The 18,154-nt window shown below is 39.8% G+C and overlaps 1 protein-coding gene and 1 non-coding gene across 3 annotated transcripts in view; one reads left to right on the top strand and one right to left on the bottom strand.

The window, feature by feature from the left end:
- Positions 1-12,515, bottom strand: part of YIPF4 (Yip1 domain family member 4) — a 41,372-nt gene extending 28,857 nt beyond the window's left edge. Inside the window, exon 1 of one of the 2 annotated variants that reach the window (XM_059405406.1) lies at positions 12,204-12,515. In XM_059405406.1, coding sequence (XP_059261389.1) covers positions 12,204-12,282 — 79 coding nt within the window. In that variant the 5' untranslated portion in view covers positions 12,283-12,515. The remainder of the gene's footprint in view (positions 1-12,203) is intronic. The other variant, XM_059405405.1, reaches the window with a different exon arrangement.
- A 1,854-nt stretch (positions 12,516-14,369) lies between these two features.
- On the top strand, positions 14,370-14,476 carry LOC132022876 (U6 spliceosomal RNA). Its single transcript, XR_009405767.1, has one exon. It is a non-coding gene; the product is annotated as a U6 spliceosomal RNA (small nuclear RNA).
- Positions 14,477-18,154: the final 3,678 nt, after the last annotated feature.

Below are 18,154 nucleotides of genomic sequence, written 5' to 3'. Positions count from 1 at the left end.
GGATAGGTATTATAAAATATTAATTTTAAATTAATTCCTTCTTGCTATACTATTTATAATATTCTTGTCATTTGCTAAGTAAAACCAATGTGAAGATAATAAATATAAGTAGATTTGTTTTTTTAAAGAAAGATTTTATTTATTTATTTTAGAGCGAGTGAAAGTGAGAGATATAGAAGGAGAGGGAGGAGCAGACATGCTGCTGAGCAGAGAACCCAATGCAGGGCTCAATCCCAGGACCCTCGGATCATGACCTGAGCTGAAGGCAGACACTTAACTAACTGAGCCACCCAGGCGCCCCGATATAAGTGGATATAAAATAAATTAATCTTTGAAAAAAATCTACTGCAAAAGGAAATCTTAAAAATGTTTCCACTTGTTTGCCTGAGAATGAGGAAGAGTATCAGTGGATTTCAAGTTTTACTGAAAGCCACCTGGAAATACTGCAGGGTAAGATTTAATAGTAATTTTCCCCTCCCTTTAAACTCAAGTATATTACTAGATGAGGGATCTTTTCTGTGAATCTTCTGAGCCTGAGAACTTCACTTGGGAAGAGGAGAAGAACTCGGTCAGTGCTATAGGATATCATACTCAGGATGAGATTTACTGATCTGCAACTAGATGAGCTCTATATTTCTGAGAAAGAAGAGTGTTTTGCAAAGAATAATTAACATTTTGTTGATACCTGTTAACATTATATATGTGGAGAAGCTTTTTCTTATTTAACAAGCAACAAGGGCAAAGATAAGAATTCTCATTTCATGTGAAAATGAAATCCATGTGTCCTTGTCCTTAAATCTAAAACAGAACTGAGTATTTGTGCAGCAAAATAAAACAAGCACATGTTTCACACTGAATGGATAAATTCTGTTGTTCCATTTTAGAGATAAAAACATTTTAATGCTTGCATAAGGCAATGAAAAGATATCAAGAAACCGATGGAAGTAAATAACAATCTTGTAATTGCTAGACTTACATTGGATTTTGAAGTTATTTCGTAAGAAAATTTTTTTTTTTAGATTTTACTTATTTAAGAGAGAGAGAGAGAGTGAGAGCATTAGCAGGGGGACAGAGCTGGAGTAGGCCGGGGGAGGGACAGAGGGAGAAGCAGATCCACAATCCTGGGATTATGAACTGAGCAGAAGGCAGATGCTTAACTGACTGAGGCACCAAGGAAGAATAATTTTTATTATTCACACAGTAAGAAACATTTTTAAAGCCTCATATGAGATTGTGTCTTAGGTTATATTTTTATTCATACTGTTTTGATTTATGGTGTTAGTACCTTTACTCTTCAATACTGTTAGTACATTTTTATATTGTATACAGTATTAATTAAAATCAATTAAATCAGGGTGCCCAGCTGGCTCAGTTGGACAGCATGTGACTCCTGATCTCAAGGTCATAAGTTCTAGCCCCAAGTTGTATGTAAAAAATGACTCAAAAAAAAAAAAAAAAAAAGAAAGAAAGAAACTTAAAAAAAGTCAATTAAATCTCCTGAACCTACCTTTGGAAAAATTAAATCTCATTTTGGCATAAATGTATGTAACAGAAATTTCTTTTGTCTTATGAATCTTTTAACCAAACTTTTTATTTTGAAATAATTATAGATTCATAGGAAGTTCCAAAACTAGTACAGAAAAGTTATATCCTTCACCCAGCTTCCTTCAATGGTACCATGTTACATAACCACCAAATCCAGGACACTATCATTGATACAGTTTGCTTTTTTTCAGATTTTACCAGTTTTATATCCACTTATTTGTGTATGTATGTGTATATAGTTCTGTGTAGTTTTATCACTCTTATAAATTTATATAATGCCTTATGAATTTAAAATTTATAGAAATAGTTTAATTTTTTAAAACAGTAAACCTTGCTTAACTACCCCAAGAAAGGCTGCCTAAAAAGTCATTTTCTTTCTTTCTCTTTCTTTCTTTCTTTCTTTCTTTGACAGGCAGGGATCACAAGTAGTCAGAGAGGCAGAGAGAGAGAGAGAGAGAGGAGGAAGCAGTCTCCCTGCTGAGCAGAGAGCCCGATATGGGGCTCGATCCCAGGACCCTGGGATCATGACCTGAGCTGAAGGCAGAGGCTTTAACCCACTGAGCCACCCAGGCGCCCCCTAAAAAGTCATTTTCAACTTTCAAACGGGGAAGAAAAGCTATTCTTGCCCCATTATACACCACATATCATACTACATAAGCCAACTGTATAGATGATATTTGTGATAATATCTATATGGACACAGATATTTTTTTAAAGTAGGCTCCATGCCCACTGCAGAGCCCAGCCCAGCGCTTAAATTTACTACCCTGAGATCAAGAGCTGAGCGGAGATCAAGAGTCGGACACTTAACTGAGCCACACAGGAGCCCCACATGGATATAATCTATTAAAAATCAAGTAGGAAATTTTTATAAAAGAAAAATTAACAATTCTCTTGTCCACACTATTAACTTGTATTAGAGATAGTATCTATTTTGGGGAGGGGGAAATTCACACAAGGAATAGGCTAAATGTTTGGGTACCTTAACAGAAAATTATCACTCAAAAGAGCACTGATAGTAACTATTGGATTATTATGATACTGTAATTTCTATATAAGAGTGTCTTAGTCTGTTCAGACTGCTGTAACCAAAGATCACAGACAGGTTGCCTTATAACAACAGAAATTTATTTCTCATAGTTTTAGAGGCTCTAAAGTCTAAGATCTAAAGGCTTAGATGACTAAAGTCTTCTTTCAAGGCTAAAGTCTAAAGGCTTGGAAGTCTAAGATCTGCTGGGTCAGATAAGGGCCTTCTCCTGGTCTACAGATTTTTCCTTGTATCCTAACACAGGAGTAGTGGATAGGAAGCTCTGTAGAATCTTTTTTATAAGAATATTATTCCCATTTATGAGGACTCCACCCTCTTAACCTAAATACCTCCCCAAAGTTCCCTACCTCCTAACACCATCACACTGGGCATTAGGATTTCAATATAATGAACTTCGGAGGGGACCCAAATATTCAGACCATCACAGGGCGCAAGAAGACTGAAGAAGGCTGAGCTCAAAAAGCAATATATTGAGTCCAGTCCACTTCTACAGATTTATATAATCAACTATTAGCTTAATATTTCCTTTTAACTATGTCAGAAGCACCTAAAACTCAATATTCCAAAACTAAAATTTTTTTTTTAAAGATTTTATTTATTTATTTGACAGACAGAGATCACAAGTAGGCAGAGAGGCAGGCAGAGAGAGAGAGAGAGAGAGAGGGAAGCAGGCTTCCTGCGGAGGAGGGAGCCCGATGCGGGGCTCGATCCCAGGACCCTGAGATCATAACCCAAGCCGAAGGCAGCAGCCCAAACCACTGAGCCACCCAGGCGCCCCCCAAAACTAAATTCTTAGCATCTAAGGTCTTCCCCCAGTTTCTTCTTTCAGTGAACGGTACCATTATTCACTCAGCATTATAAACTGGAAGCTTGATAATCCTTGACAACTTCCTTCACTCACATGCTCCCTGCTCCATCCAATCCACCACTAAATTGTCACTTTCACCTCTAAATATTTTTTAACCTGTCCACTTTTCTCCATTTCTACCCCAAGCACAAGCTAGACCAAACTGTATCTTCTGCCTGCCTGACTATAATAGTCTACTAAGCGCCTTCTCCCTAATCATTCCTGTCTCCTTACAATCCATTCTCTAAATTGTAGCCAGAAGACTCTTTCTAAAATGCTATTCTTCCACTCTCCTGTTTCAAATCCTTCAGTGGCCTTCCGCAGCTTTTTCAGCTCAGGTCCAACAATCCCTATGCACCCTACCTACTTCTCCAGAAAAATTTTCTGCACTATGCTCTAACCACACTAGGCCTCTCAAGTTCATTAAACGAACCAGGATCCCTTTTACCTCCTATGAATACCAGGCTGTTTTTATCCAACTTCGGATAATTAAATGCCATCCATTTTTCAGTTCTCCTATGTACTTGCTTAAGGAAATTTTCCTTGATCTCCCAGACTAGATTAGATTCCTTTCATTATACCCCGGGCTTTTCCTTCAGAGCATTTATCACTGTTTATAATAACGTATTTGTGTGATTATTTGGTTAATGTTTGTAAGTTCTATGATGGCAAGAACTAAGTGTTTTGTTGTAGTTTTGTTTTGAACATATCTCCCCACCACTTATAATAGTGCCTGGCCCATAGTAGGCAACAAACGTGTACTGGTTGAAATTAATGAATGAACAGAAGGGCAAATAGCCTCCTATAGCTTAAATCAGTAAGTGACATCAAAGCCCTTAAAAAAGCAAATATACAAAATTAGATTGGTATTTTGGAAACATAACCTTAGCTGCAAGATGGAAGATTGATCTAAGAGGGGAGAGATCTGAACAGGGAGAACAGTCAGGCAGCTACAGCAGAGATGAGAAATGGTAAAGGCTCAAGGCAGGGAGAAGGAAGAATAGATTCATTATATAGTTATTCTGGAGGTAGTATGAAATAATCTGATGACCAAGTAAATAAGAGAAAGTGGACACAGACTACAGACAAGTTTCTGGCCCTTGGCAAGAGGAACTATATCACAAACATTAAGTCATTTTTATTTTAGTATCTTTCTTTTTTCAATATCGATCAATTACTCTAATAATTAATACTTCTGAATTACTTAGCTTATTTCTTTGATGACTTGAGAGTGATATAAAGAAGTGAGATACTGTAAGGACTTTAAAATCTAACTGATAGTACTGTATATCCAAACAATGGCACATTTTTCATCCAGAAAAAGGAAAAGTTACAATTCAGGCTGCAACATGGATGAAACTTGAAGACATTATGCTGAGTAAAAGACACCTGATACAGGGGCACCTGGGTGGCTTAGTGGGTTAAAGCCTCTGCCTTCAGCTTGCCTCATGATCCCAGGGTCCTGGGACTGAGCCCCTTGTCAGGCTCTCTGCTCGGTGGGGAGCCTGCTCTCTCCTCTCTCTCTCTCTGCCTGTGAGCCTGCTCTCTCCTCTTTCTCTCTCTGCCTGTCTCTCCACCTACTTGAAATCTCTGTCAAATAAATAAATAAAATCTTTAAAAAAAAATAGTTAAAAAAAAAAAAAAGACACCTGCTACAGAAAGTCAAATATTACCTCACTTACATGAAATGTCTGGAACAGGCAAACCTACAGAGATAGAAGGTAAATCAGTGGTTGCCAGTGTCTAGGTGGCAACAAAGAAGGACTAAAAACAAGTATAGGGTTGCTTTTTTTGGAGTGATGAAATGTTCTAGGCTTAGAAGTGGTGGTAGTTGTGTAACTTTGTGAATAAACTGAAAACCACTGAATTGTATCCTTTCAGAGGGTGACAGGGTATGTAAATTATACCTCAATTTAAAACACACTCTTCTGTAGGTAAACGACAATGCAAATTGCCCAGTGATCATAGGTACCAAAGGAGTAAATAGGCCTAAGCTACCAGAGAAGTGGGCAGGAAGGCTATATGGAGGTAGAACCTGAATTTGGGGATGAGGGATAGCCGATAAATAGTAAAGTAAAGAGAAGAGAATTCACTCCAAGGAAAAAAAAATGGCAGGAACAAAGGCACTGAAGCTGAAGGCTTCTGATAAAGAAGTTCATCTCCAAAAGCTGTACAAGATAGCATGGGGACAAATCATTAAGAGCATAAATAATCAAGCAAAATGCAAATGAACTTGTCTTTATAGCTTAAGTGTTTCTTTATACACATTCTGTGTATAAATCTGGAATCTGGATCCTATGACATGCCCTTCACGAAAGGTTTTTGATGTTCACTAAGTTTGGAAAATCCTGCATACCACAATCCCCACTTGGTGTTTTAGAACTAATACTCATATTAAAGGCTCTGGGAATTCTGCATTAAGGAATTTAGCTTAACACATTACTTGTCATATGTCAAATTTATGTTCTCATGGACCTTTTCCTGCTGAGAAACACTGTTGAAGATTTTTCTGCAGATTAAAGGTAGCAAGTGAAGTGCCAACAGAGTGGTAGGGATTGTTGGATGCTGAGGAAACAGGAAACAAAACAAAACAACAGGAAAAAACAGCCTAGCTGTGAAAATAAGGAAAAAGGGAAGTGGATTTAATTTACAATTCTGTCAACGAGGAGGGTACCTGTGAGTGATGGTAGAGATGGAAAAAAACAGGAGACATAGAAAATGCTAGAGGGAAAAAGAGTGAAGATAAAGAAAGGTTCCATAAAAGACAGGAAGATAAAAAGCACTAGCAGAGGCTTATCCTAGGAAAGGAGAGAAGAAACCTTTCCTTTAAGATTTGCAGGAAAGATAAATGTTTCAAAATAGATACAAAGATAGTTAGAGGTAGAAAAATATGAAGACAGGAAAATGGCTATCAGGTGGCTTAGATCATCTTTCTTGCTTAGTTGTCTCTATTCATTACCTTTCCAACTACTTGTTGAATTTCTCTTGAATTAGTATTGGCTTCACTTCTAGTCTAGGAGCACAACACCTTTATCTTAATCAAAAAGTATCATGTGGTCATTCATTCATCACAGAGTTCCTGTGAGGCTCCGTGAGCTCCGTGCTAGGCAATGCAAATAAGCAAAGCACAGTTTCTAACTGTGAGGAGCTCACGGTCTAAATCAGCATTGCTTTAGGTCTGTGAAGATGAGAAAGTATAAGACCAAGGGACAGCCTCCAACAGGTACTGTGCTTGCACAGTTCTTAACTGAATGTTCTTCCCTCTGTTCAACTGGAAAAAAAACCTTCAAAATATACCTCATCTCATAAGTCATCCCTGAAGACTTCCTTCATCCTTCCTGCAGAAACCACTTTCTCCTTTGAACCATACTTTTTAAACCATTTACTACGTACAACGAAACTCTTATTAGACCATTTCTTGCCGTCAGGGACTTCTTCATAAGCAGACCCCTGCACATGGAGGTACTTAGTTCATCCTATATATAAAACATTATCTATCGGGGCGCCTGGGTGGCTCAGTGGGTTAAGCCGCTGCCTTCGGCTCAGGTCATGATCTCAGGGTCCTGGGATCGAGTCCCGCATCGGGCTCTCTGCTCGGCAGGGAGCCTGCTTCCCTCTCTCTCTCTCTCTGCCCGCCTCTCTGCTTACTTGTGATCTCTCTCTGTCAAATAAAAAAAAAAAAAAAAAAAAAAAAAAAAAACATTATCTATCCTTCAAAGTTTGGCAAAATATCTCCATTAAACTGTCCCAGATCTTACAGCTAGAAAAAAATTTCCTTTCTCCCTTTCTAACCATTCATAACATTCTAAATCACTGCTTCTCAAGCTTTAATATGCGTATGAATCACAGCGGGATCTTGTTAAAATGCAAATTTTGACTGAGGCAGATTCTTTATTACTAAGTGCCCAGGACATAAACCAGCTAAAGACTTACTTACTTATCTGATACAAAATCAAGTCAAAGGATACTTGAAGACTTCTATACTACACTTTACATATATATATCATTATGTTCTTGCATTTACGGACATGCATTTCATTGCTGCTTTTGGATAGTTTTTCACTACCAACTTGAGTATTCAGGGTGGATTTCACTATTTATTTATTTACTCATTTGCTGACTTATTCATACATAGCTCATGTCCTTTTAACTTGTACTTAAGGAACTTGCTTTTATACACATCTTAAATACCTCAAAATATTATGTGTGCTTTTCATTTTTCAAAAGTTTTTTTCATTTTTGGGGGCACCTAGGTGGCTCAGTTGGTTGAGCGTCTGCCTTCAACTCAGGTGATGATCTCAGGGTACTGGGATCAAGCCCCACACTGGGCTCCCTGCTCAGCAGGAAGCCTGCTTCTCCCCCTCTCTCTGCCACTCCCTTTGCTTGTGCTCTGAAAAATAAAGAAAATCTTTTTTTTTTTTTTAAGATTTTATTTATGTATTTAACAGACAGAGATCACAGGTAGGCAGAGAGGAAGGCAGAGAGAGAGTGGGGAAGCAGGCTCCCTGCCGAGCAGAGAGCCCAATGCGGGGCTCGATCCCAGGACCCTGGGATCATGACTTGAGCCGAAGGCAGAGGCTCTTAACCCACTGAGCCACCCAGGCGCCCTCCTAAAGAAAATCTTTAAAAAAATATTTTTCAGGGTCACCTGGGTGGCTCAGTGGGTTAAGCCTCTGTCTTCGGCTCAAGTCATGATCTCAGGGTCCTGGGATAGAGCCCCGCATCAGACTCTCTGCTCAGCAGGAAGCCTGCTTCACATCTACTTCTGCCTGCCTCACTGCCTGCCTACTTGTGATCTCTCTCTGTCAAATAAATAAATAAAATCTTAAAAAAATATTTTTCATTTTAAAAATTTTAAAAGATTTATTTATTTTAGAGAGAGAGAGAGCAAGCGAGCCCATGAAAACATGTGCAAGTAGGGGGAAGGGCAGAGGGAGAAATAATCTCAAGCAGATGCCACACTTAAGCACTGAGCCCAACGATCCCAGGACCCTGAGATCATGATCTGAGCTGAAGTCCAGTCAGACACAACCAACTGAGCCACCCAGGCATCCCGCTTAGAAAAAAATTTTTAATAAGTAATCTCTACACCCAATATGGAACTCAAACTCATGACCCCAAGATAAAGAGTTGTATGCTCTATGAACTAAGCTAGCCAGGTGCCCCTGCTTTTCATTTCACAGGTGATAAAACAGAAGCTTATAGAAGCTATGTAACCTGCCTGATATCACATAGCTACTCTAAGACTCAGGACTTTAACTGAAGTCTGCTGGCTCTACATCCAGTAATTTTTTAGTTATACCATCCAAAATGTGCTGCTTTATAGTCCCAAGTATCAATGTCATATGAGATAAAAGCCGAAATCATTTATTCCTTCAACAATTACTTTGTGATGTTTATATTCTGGATTCTGTGGTAAGTGCTGGGGTATAGAAAAGATCAGGGAATTCTCTGTTTCTAACGGACAGTTAAGCAAGGTTTCATCAAGGAAGAAGCATTCCAGTTCTGTCTTAAGTCTTAACTCCAGGGAAGGAGGAGAAAGGCTTTCTAAGCATGAGGATCAGGATATGCATAGGTCTGGAGAGAAGACACCATGGGACATTTTATAACAAAGGATTTGTATGCACAAATACTACAGACAGGTATCATTGAGAGAGACCTGGACAGAATTTAGAAGGAAAATATACACTGAAAATACTCATGGTTAGAGTAAAGAAGAAAGAATTTACATGACATGCTTAGGAACCAGAGAAAAGAGAGTTGTAGAGTCAAATTTTCATGTTCGAAAACAATAAAAAATAAGTGTGGAGCCAGTTAATAGTGAAAACTGAGCAGCAGTATCATTGCTACCATGTACCAAGCTCTTCCATCTTCCAGATATAGTACTAAGTACTGTGCATCTGCAAACTATTTCAGCACTTGTGTATTAATTCCCAGTCTGTATATGAGAAAACTGAAGCTGAGAGGCTAAGTAACTTGGGCAACATCACATGTATAGTAACTGCCAAAGCCAGGAAGTAAACCCAGGACTCTTTTACAAAAATATAAGAATCACCACAATTTCATGGAAATAATTCTGATTAGCTCTGAATTCAGATCCTTCACATGGAGGTTACTGAACTTCTCTAAGCCTCATTTTCATCATAAAATACAAGAAAAATGAAGCTCAGAAGAATTCTTATAAAGACCAAAGAAGGGGCGCCTGGGTGGCTCAGTGGGTTAAAGCCTCTGCCTTCAGCTCAGGTCATGATCCCAGGGACCTGGGATTGAGCCCCGAATCGGGCTCTCTGCTCAGCGGGGAGCCTGCTTCCTCCTCTCTCTGCCTGCCTCTCTGCCTACTTGTCATCTCTGTCTGTCAAATAAATAAATAAGATCTTTAAAAAAAAAAAAAAAAGACCAAAGAAGTCATTTGCTTAAAATACTTTGTAAACTTAGGTGCAGCTGGGGGGCTCAATCGGTTAAGCGTCTGCCTTCAGCTCAAGTCACGATCCCAGAATCCTTGGATCGAGCCCTGCGTTAGACTCCCTGTCCAGTAGGGAAACTGCTTCTCTTTCTCTGTCTTCCACTCCCCCTGTTTATGCTCTCTCTCTATCAAATAAATAAATAAAATCTTTAAAAAATCCTCTGAATTTAAAATGAACAATGTCATCCACTTGAGGGTATTTTTATACATATATCTATTTTTGTCTATACATCTTTGGATATACAGGGAGTCTGTATCCTTAGAAGCTAAATGGACAAGTTCGAATAAACCTTACATCCATCCGTTAGGTTAAGATTACTTATTCCAGGCTTCTTGGTTTAGTATAGAGTCAATGGGTTAGCTTGTTGTATCACTGTTAGTTTTCTTAGGTGTGTTTGAGAAAAGTTATTTCAGTGGGTTAGAGTGGATAAGGCACATATACACACAGATACATGAGTCTGAACAATGGTAAGACAATTTTTTTTAAAGTCTAGTAAATTAAAGTTGATATACCTCCCAAATCACTATGCTACCAAATTTAGATCAAACAAACTGAAATACTTTGGGTTGCTATATTTCACCAAATATTCATATTAAGTTTAAAATAAATGTATCAAGAGAGCCTGGGTGGCTCAGTGGGCTAAGCACATGCCTTTGGCCCAGGTAATGATGCCAGCGTCCTGAGATCCAGCCCCCAATGGGCTCCCTGCTCAGTGGGAAGTCTGCTTCTCCTTCTTCTCCTGTACCTGCTCTGTCTCTCTCAAATAAATAAAATCTTTTTTAAAATTTTAGGAAAAAAAGTAAAATAGCAGTATCAGCTATGTTCTCTATGATAAATAAAAATTATATTTTCCATTTTAAATTATAACCAAAATTATAATACCATTTTTTTAAAAAATAGAACTTTATCTTTTTAAAGATTTTATTTATTTATTTGACAGAGAGAGATCACAAGTAGGCAGAGAGGCAGGCAGAGAGAGAGGAGGAAGCAGGCTCCCTGCTGAGCAGAGAGCCTGATGTGGGCTCAATCCCAGGACCCTTGGGATCATGACCTGAGCTGAAGGCAGACGCTTTAACCCACTGAGCCACCCAAGCGCCCCCCCGCCCGTCTTTTTTTTTAAACTTTAAATTTTAGATAGTTAACATATGCGACATTGGTTTTTTTCAAACACCACCACTCACAAATCAAGAGGAAAACAAAACAAAGAAAAGGAAAAGAAGCTACACTAACTGATGCACTCTGAAACCATATTTCTTTCCCCTTTTTTTTTTTTTTTAAGAATTTATTTATTTGTCAGTGAGAGAGAAAGAGAGAAAGAACATAAGCAGGGGGAGCAGCAGGCAGAGGCAGAAGCAGGCTCCCTTCCCAGCAAGGAGCCCCATGTGAGACTTGATCTCAGGGCTCTGAGATCCTGGCCTGAGCCAAAGGAAGATGCTTAACCGACTGCACCACGAAAGCGTCCCTAAAACCAGATTTCTTGGCAAACTCTAGGTTCTTCTTCTCTAGACTGAAATTTCTACAGCTTTATGCGTAATCTTTTTTATCATCAGGGAGTAAGTCCGGTTACATAGTCTAACAAAAGTAGAATTTGAAACTGACTAGCAGAGAAAAATACGGGTTCCAGAGAGTCTGGTGAGGAACAGAGAAGAGGAAAACAAACTTTCCTGGAGAAAAAGAAAAATCTAGCAGAACTGCTTCCTCCCAACAGGACAAGGAATTAAGTAAAAGCCTTTGGGAACAACCCAACTGTATTACAAGAAGTTTCAAACATACGTGGGCCCACTTCTCTGAATATTGAGGTCAAACACTATAAAACAGGAGGAAAACTGGGACGTCCGCAAGATATCAGAGTCCATAAAAAACAAAACAAAACAAAACAAAAAACAAAAACCCCCACGAACTCCCAGGGGGAAGTTTGTATTCGCAGTACCGAATCTACGCCCAGCATGAAGTTATCCAGAAATAAGAGAGGACCACCGCTCCCCTACACTGCTTTCATTCTGACACCTACCCTGGCCAATCTAACCACCCCTTTTCTGAATAACAGCAAGTCACTGCAGAAATAAAATCCTACTGTGGCGTGGGCTCACTTGAGACGCGGGGCGAGGAATTTGGGACGTCGTCCCCCGCCCGCCACTCAGGCCCTTCCCGAAGGCCGGGCAGGCGCAGAGGGCTCCGGTCCCCAGTCGGCTTCCTGCCCGTCCCCACCCGGCCGCAACCACCTCAGCACCGGAGAGAGCCCGCCGCGTGGGACCCCGCGTCTACGGGGGGGACGGGCCTTCTTGGGGTGCAGCCTCACCTTCCGCGTCTGCCGAAGAGACAAAGGTGAAGTCCCCGTTCGTGGGGGAATACGCCGGGGGCGGGCCCGGCGGCTGCATCTCGCGGCCCCTCTGTGGCTGGGCCCAGGCCCCAAGGCGGCCCAGGCACCCGCCCGCACGCACACCCTACGCTGAGGCCCGCGATCCGGGATGAGCAGGCTGGCAGCGAGGCCGGAGACAAGCTGCCCCCGAGGCTGCCCCAACGAAGTCCTTTAGGTGGCGACCGCCCAAGCACCACGACGCCGGCGCCCTGACAGCATCACAACAGTGACAGCGGCCCTTGGATTGGCTCTTTGTAATGTGCTCTCCCATTGGCTCCCGGGAGAAAGGTTCTGATTGGGTCTCTCCGTTGTTGATTCCGGAAGTTGGCCCGAGGATGGGAAGTTCGCCTCTAATTCGTGGAACCTCGATGCTTCACCTACATTTTTGGCTGCTATTGTTTACTTTATGTCTCTTCGCTTGTAGCTTATCTATACTTGTTTATAACGTTTTTGTTAAGTGGATGGGTTACAGAATTTTAGAACTCGGAACGTTCCTAGAGGTCAACTCCGGTCTAGGATACCAAGATTGCTTTGCTTTCCCATTACAGTGATTACTTGTCATGGGATTTTGAGTAAATCATATAGCGCCTCCGAGAGTCAGGTGTGAAAGGAAGGGGGCTGGATTGGGTAATAATAAAGAAGCAGAGAAGTTGTAAATTGCCACCCAGAAACTGGGGCTGTACTCTAGCTACATTATGAGGGAGACCACTGAGGCCCAAATAAGAAAGGAATAGAATTAGGATGGTACTCAAATCTTCTGACTTCTAGTCCAGTGCTATTTTCACTACAAGGCCCTGTCTGTTGATAAACTTAACCAAATTTACGGACCCATCTACGTTTTTAAACGCTTAAATAAATATACTTAAATTTAATATACAAGTTACATAACTGTGGCTTCCAATCTGGAGAGAGAGGGTTTGGGGTAAAACATGAGACAGACTTGCAGAGATGCGTGATGCATCAGCAGTAGAGCAATAGATTAGAAGGGAATATTGAAAGTGTTTGCATAGAAGATAACAATTAAGTTGGTACCTAAAGGAGGGTGAAAACTTCTGGAGAAGAAGGCGGGGGGAGGGGTGAGGTGGGGCTTGCTGTCAGCTTGGGTCCTAATATTCCAGAGATCATTTAATGTACTTGGGAAACCAGAAGTCATTTAGATTTTTTTGGAGTTTAAGTCTGATGGGAGAAATGGCTACAGATGAGATTGCATAAATAGGTAAAGAAGAGATCATAAGGGACGCCTGGGTGGCTGTGTTGGTTAAGCATCTGCTTTTGGCTCAGGTCATGATCCCAAGGTCCTGGGATTGAGTCCTGCACTGAGGGTCCAGTTCAGTGGGGAAACTACTTTTCCTTCTGCCTGCAACCTTTGTGTGCGCTCACTTACTCTCTTTCAAATAAATAAATAAATAAAATCTTTTTTTTTTTAAAGATCATTAATAATCTTGCATGCTATTCAAAGATTGGCTTTTCCCCCCTTCTTTTCTGGAAGTGTTAGAGTAACCATTAAAGGAATTACAGCAAAGGAATGACATATCAGATATCGAGAGCACATACTTGTATGAGACATTTGCAAGAAATAGAAGTCTTGGGCTTTGGTTGCAGCATTGGAGATGGCAAAGAGGAAACATATATGAGATATACTAAGTTTAAGAATCCCCAGAACTTCATGATCAATAGGAAGAGTTTGGATTAAAGAAAAGGAAAGAGCCTAGTGTGATTTCATGTTTCTTGCTTAGGTGGTTGGATGTGTTTGTTATTTGTCAAGTGATGAAACAGAAGAAGAGGAAGAAGAGGACCTCGTGTGGGGAGAGGGGAAAGTTTTGAACACCATGCATTTAAGAATACGCAGGCTGAGCTGACTGGTTACTCTTCGGTAATAAAGACTCAGTGCACAGAGTTCTGAACTGAAGGTAGTGTCATAATCATCAGTGTATGGTTGGTAATTGCATCTATGAATATAGATGAGATGTCCCAGGAAGAGTGTGGTAAGTGGGAGAAGAGTACCAAGAATGATACTCTTTGGAACACCACCATTTACAGGCAATCTAGGAACAGTTAGCCTGCAAAGGAGGTGAGATGAGTTGCAATTTAAAATAGGATGGCCAGGTGCTCGCTTCGGCAGCACATATACTAAAATTGGAACGATACAGAGAAGAGTATCATGGCCCATGCACAAGAATGACATGCAAATTCATGAAGCATTCCATATTTTTAAAAATATAAAATAAAATAGGATTGTCAGGATATTGGGAAAGTGACAGTTGAGCAAACATTTGAAGGATGTGATCATTTGTACTGGATACACTCAGTTAACTTGGAACTATGATTTGTAGAATTCATATTTGTATATGCCTTCAGGTTAGAGTTTCTCAAAAGAATAGTTTGTACAAGATTTGTAAGGTAGAAGTGAAGGAGTAGCCATTGCACTGTAAGCCTCTTCTTAGATGTGGTGATGAACAAATGCAGTGAGTTCCAGCTACTCCTGATGGTCCTATGGTTTACGTTCAGGCTATTTGCAAACCCTGTCAACCAACGGAGGCCACTAGACAATTAGCTGTGACCCCACAGAGGTGATAGTTACCCAGATGAACTGTCACACTTACTTCAGGAGTTGGATGTGCTTAGCTTCTCAAATCAGTTGGTGACTCCTCTGGTTCTTCAACTCTCTCTTCTAAAACCTGCACATTCCCAGTCATTTTATCTTCAAATAATTTCTCTATCCCTTTCTCTCTCTCTCTCCTCGTTGTGGTATTTCCATAATACCATAATTATTTGGTCCACTTGATGGTGTCCCACAAGCCCCTTATGCTCTGATCACCTTTCTTCATTCTTTTTTCCTTTCTTTGGAAGCAAGATTCTCTCTCTCAAATAAATGAAAAAAATCTTTTAAAATATTTTCAATACATTGAAGATATTCCACTCTCTTTTGTTTTCTAGTTGCTGTTGGGAAATGAGCTTCATTTGACTGAAGATGATTTCTCTGTTTTCTTTGGTTGCTTTTTTTTTTTAAAAGATTTTATTAATTTATTTGACAGAGAGAAAGATCACAAGTAGGCGGAGAGTCAGGCAGAGAGAGAGAGAGAGAGAAGCAGGCTCCCGCTGAGCAAAGAGCCCGATGCGGGGCTCGATCCCAGGACCCTGAGATCATGACCTGAGCCGAAGGCAGCGGCTTAATCCACTGAGCCACCCAGGTGCCCCTTTTTGGTTGCTTTTAATATGTGTTTGCCTTTCTGTATGCAGAGAATGGAAGTGGAAATGAGTAAGTGGTATGGATTTCTTTTTGCGTATACTGCTTGGAATTTATTGGGTAACCTGAACCTCAAGGTTGTTGTCTTTCTTCAGTTCCTGAAAATTTTAGTTATTATCTCTTCCAATAGTGCCACTACTTTTCTCTCTCTCCTCTCCTTCTGAAGCTCCAATTAGATATATAACAGTAATAGTAACCCTTCAAGGATACTTTTAGCTAACAGTTTCATGGCACTTACTATGTGCCAAGTAATACTTGAAGTGCTTTTTCTAACTCGAAGTGCTTTTTCTAAAGATTTTCTTATTTATTCCAGAAAAAGGGAGGGGGAGGGGCAACAGGAAAGGGAGAGAGAATCTCAAGCAGACTCTACACTGAGCATGGAGCCCAACACAGGGCTCACTCTCACAACCCCAAAACCATGACCTGAGCCAAACCTAAGAGTCAGATACCCAACCAACTGTGCCTCCCCCACCCCAACTACTGTCAATGTTTTACATTAAATCATTTAATCCTCAATTCAAACTCATGAAGTAGGTATTCTTTCCCCATCTTACAAACAATGAGGAATATGAGGCATATAAAAATTAATCACTTGCCAAAGATCACAGAAATACTAACTGGCAAAATCAGGATGTGGATTTTGGTAATCTGACTCCAGGGCTCCGACCTCAATGCTCTGAAACCGCATTGTGTTTTGCTACTCCTGAGAGTTCAGTATTCCCCCTTTGATGTTTAAGTTTTGTGGTGGTGGTGGTGTTTTGTTTTGTTTTGTTTGGGTTTTGGCTCTATTCAAGTTAGTGGGTCACTTCACACAGCTCTGGTTGTTTACTGAATGTGACACCTTGCATTCAACTTGCAGTGGCCACAACAGAACTTAAAAGAGTAGTTTTGATGTTGCTGTGCAAGGGCTGCTGTATTCTCAGTCACTGGGTTGTCATATAATCTTAGTAAATTGTAGACATCCATTCCTCCAATCCAGACTTTGGGAAGTTGAGGTCAGGAGATTTTCAGACTGTGATTCTTGTCTCTGGAATCTTGTTTCAGGAATTTATGTCCTCTTTTGTTTCTTTAAATAATGGTTTTGTTGACCTTCAAATGCTATGTTTCATTTGCTAATTTGACTTTCATGTTTTAACTATTGTTTAAGAGGGCTAGTTTACTCAGATGAAGAAACTTTAACTGTGATAGTCACTGGGATTACCTCAAACTCCAGTAGGAAACCCATGGCTTGTTTTTTGGTTATCTTTATAACTTTTTTCATCTTAAAATTAATGCATACTTATTAGAGAAAATAAAAAGGAAAAATTGCCCTATTATATTACCTATAGAGGTAAATACCATTAACATCTTCATGTAAAATTTTACAATCCTTTTGAAAGGATTTTGTGTATAAAATTATATTATCTCATACACACTGTTTTACAACATTAATATTTTCAATGTCACCATATATTTTTCTATATTTATAATGCTGCCTTTTATTTCATTTAGTGAAGATGTTATAGTTATTAAAGAAAATTCCCTATCTTTGGACATTGGATTTCCTTCCAAATGTTCATAATTATAAACAGTACCATGATAAACAAACTTTCAGCTTTGTACATATTCATGAATGTTTCTCTAGGATAAGATTTTCAAAGAGAAATAACTGAAGTCAAAGAGGGTACAAATCTCTATAGTGTTTATTTATTTATTTTTAAAGATTTTATTTATTTATTTGACAGAGATCAGAAGTAGGCAGAGAGAGAGGAAGCAGGCTCCCCGCTGAGCAGAGAGCCTGATGCGGGGCTCAATCCCAGGACCCTGGGACCATGACCTGAGCCGAAGGCAGAGGCTTTAACCCACTGAGCCACCCAGGCGCCCCTCCATAGTGTTTAAATACATATTGCTAACTTGTCCTGTTATAGAGGTAACAAGAAGTTGTACCTCTATTGACTGAGTGTAAGAGTACTTCTTTCCCTACTCCATTTCCATTATTAACGCTAGCTATAGTAATTTTTCCAAACACGCTAATGTGATGAGTGATACATATTTTGTTGTTTCAATTTTCATTTCATTGATTTCAATTACCTTATGATACTTTAAAGTACTTGAAAAGTGGACAGAATCTAAATAGTGGGTAGGAGAGAAATCTGAATGGGAATGAAAGGAAGTGTTTTCAATTTTTAGTTAATGCTAGTGAGAGAAGAATTTAATACAAAAAACAGTAATGTAAAGGTAAATAAATCCCTGACCGCAGGCAACTGTCATTAAATTTATAGCCAAGGAAGCAGATGTTGTGTACACTTAAAGGACTGGATGGTAAATCTGGAAAAACGGAATTGAAAGCTCTCAGAATGTATTTAAGCACATTGTAGGGTCATTACATAAGGACCAGTATGCCATACCATTGCTAATTCATTTTTCACTTGTTGGTTTTCTATTTTGGTAGATGGCACCCTCATTCACTTTATCATCAAAGCCAGAAACTTCAGTGCCATTACTGACTCTTGTCTGTCACTTACCGGAGTCCCATCCAGTTTTGCTTGTTCTTCCTCTCACAGAGCTGGAAAGCACTTCTCTCCATCTTTGATACCACCACTCGTATTCAAGTTACTATTATTTCTCACGTGAACAACTGCAATCACTTTTTAACTGGTTTTAC

This window comes from Mustela nigripes, chromosome 7 (genome assembly GCF_022355385.1).
Source record: "Mustela nigripes isolate SB6536 chromosome 7, MUSNIG.SB6536, whole genome shotgun sequence".
In the NCBI taxonomy this organism is placed as follows: domain Eukaryota; kingdom Metazoa; phylum Chordata; class Mammalia; order Carnivora; family Mustelidae; genus Mustela; species Mustela nigripes.
Note: the sequence above shows the minus strand (reverse complement) of the source record. Positions and strands in the feature narration are given on the sequence as shown.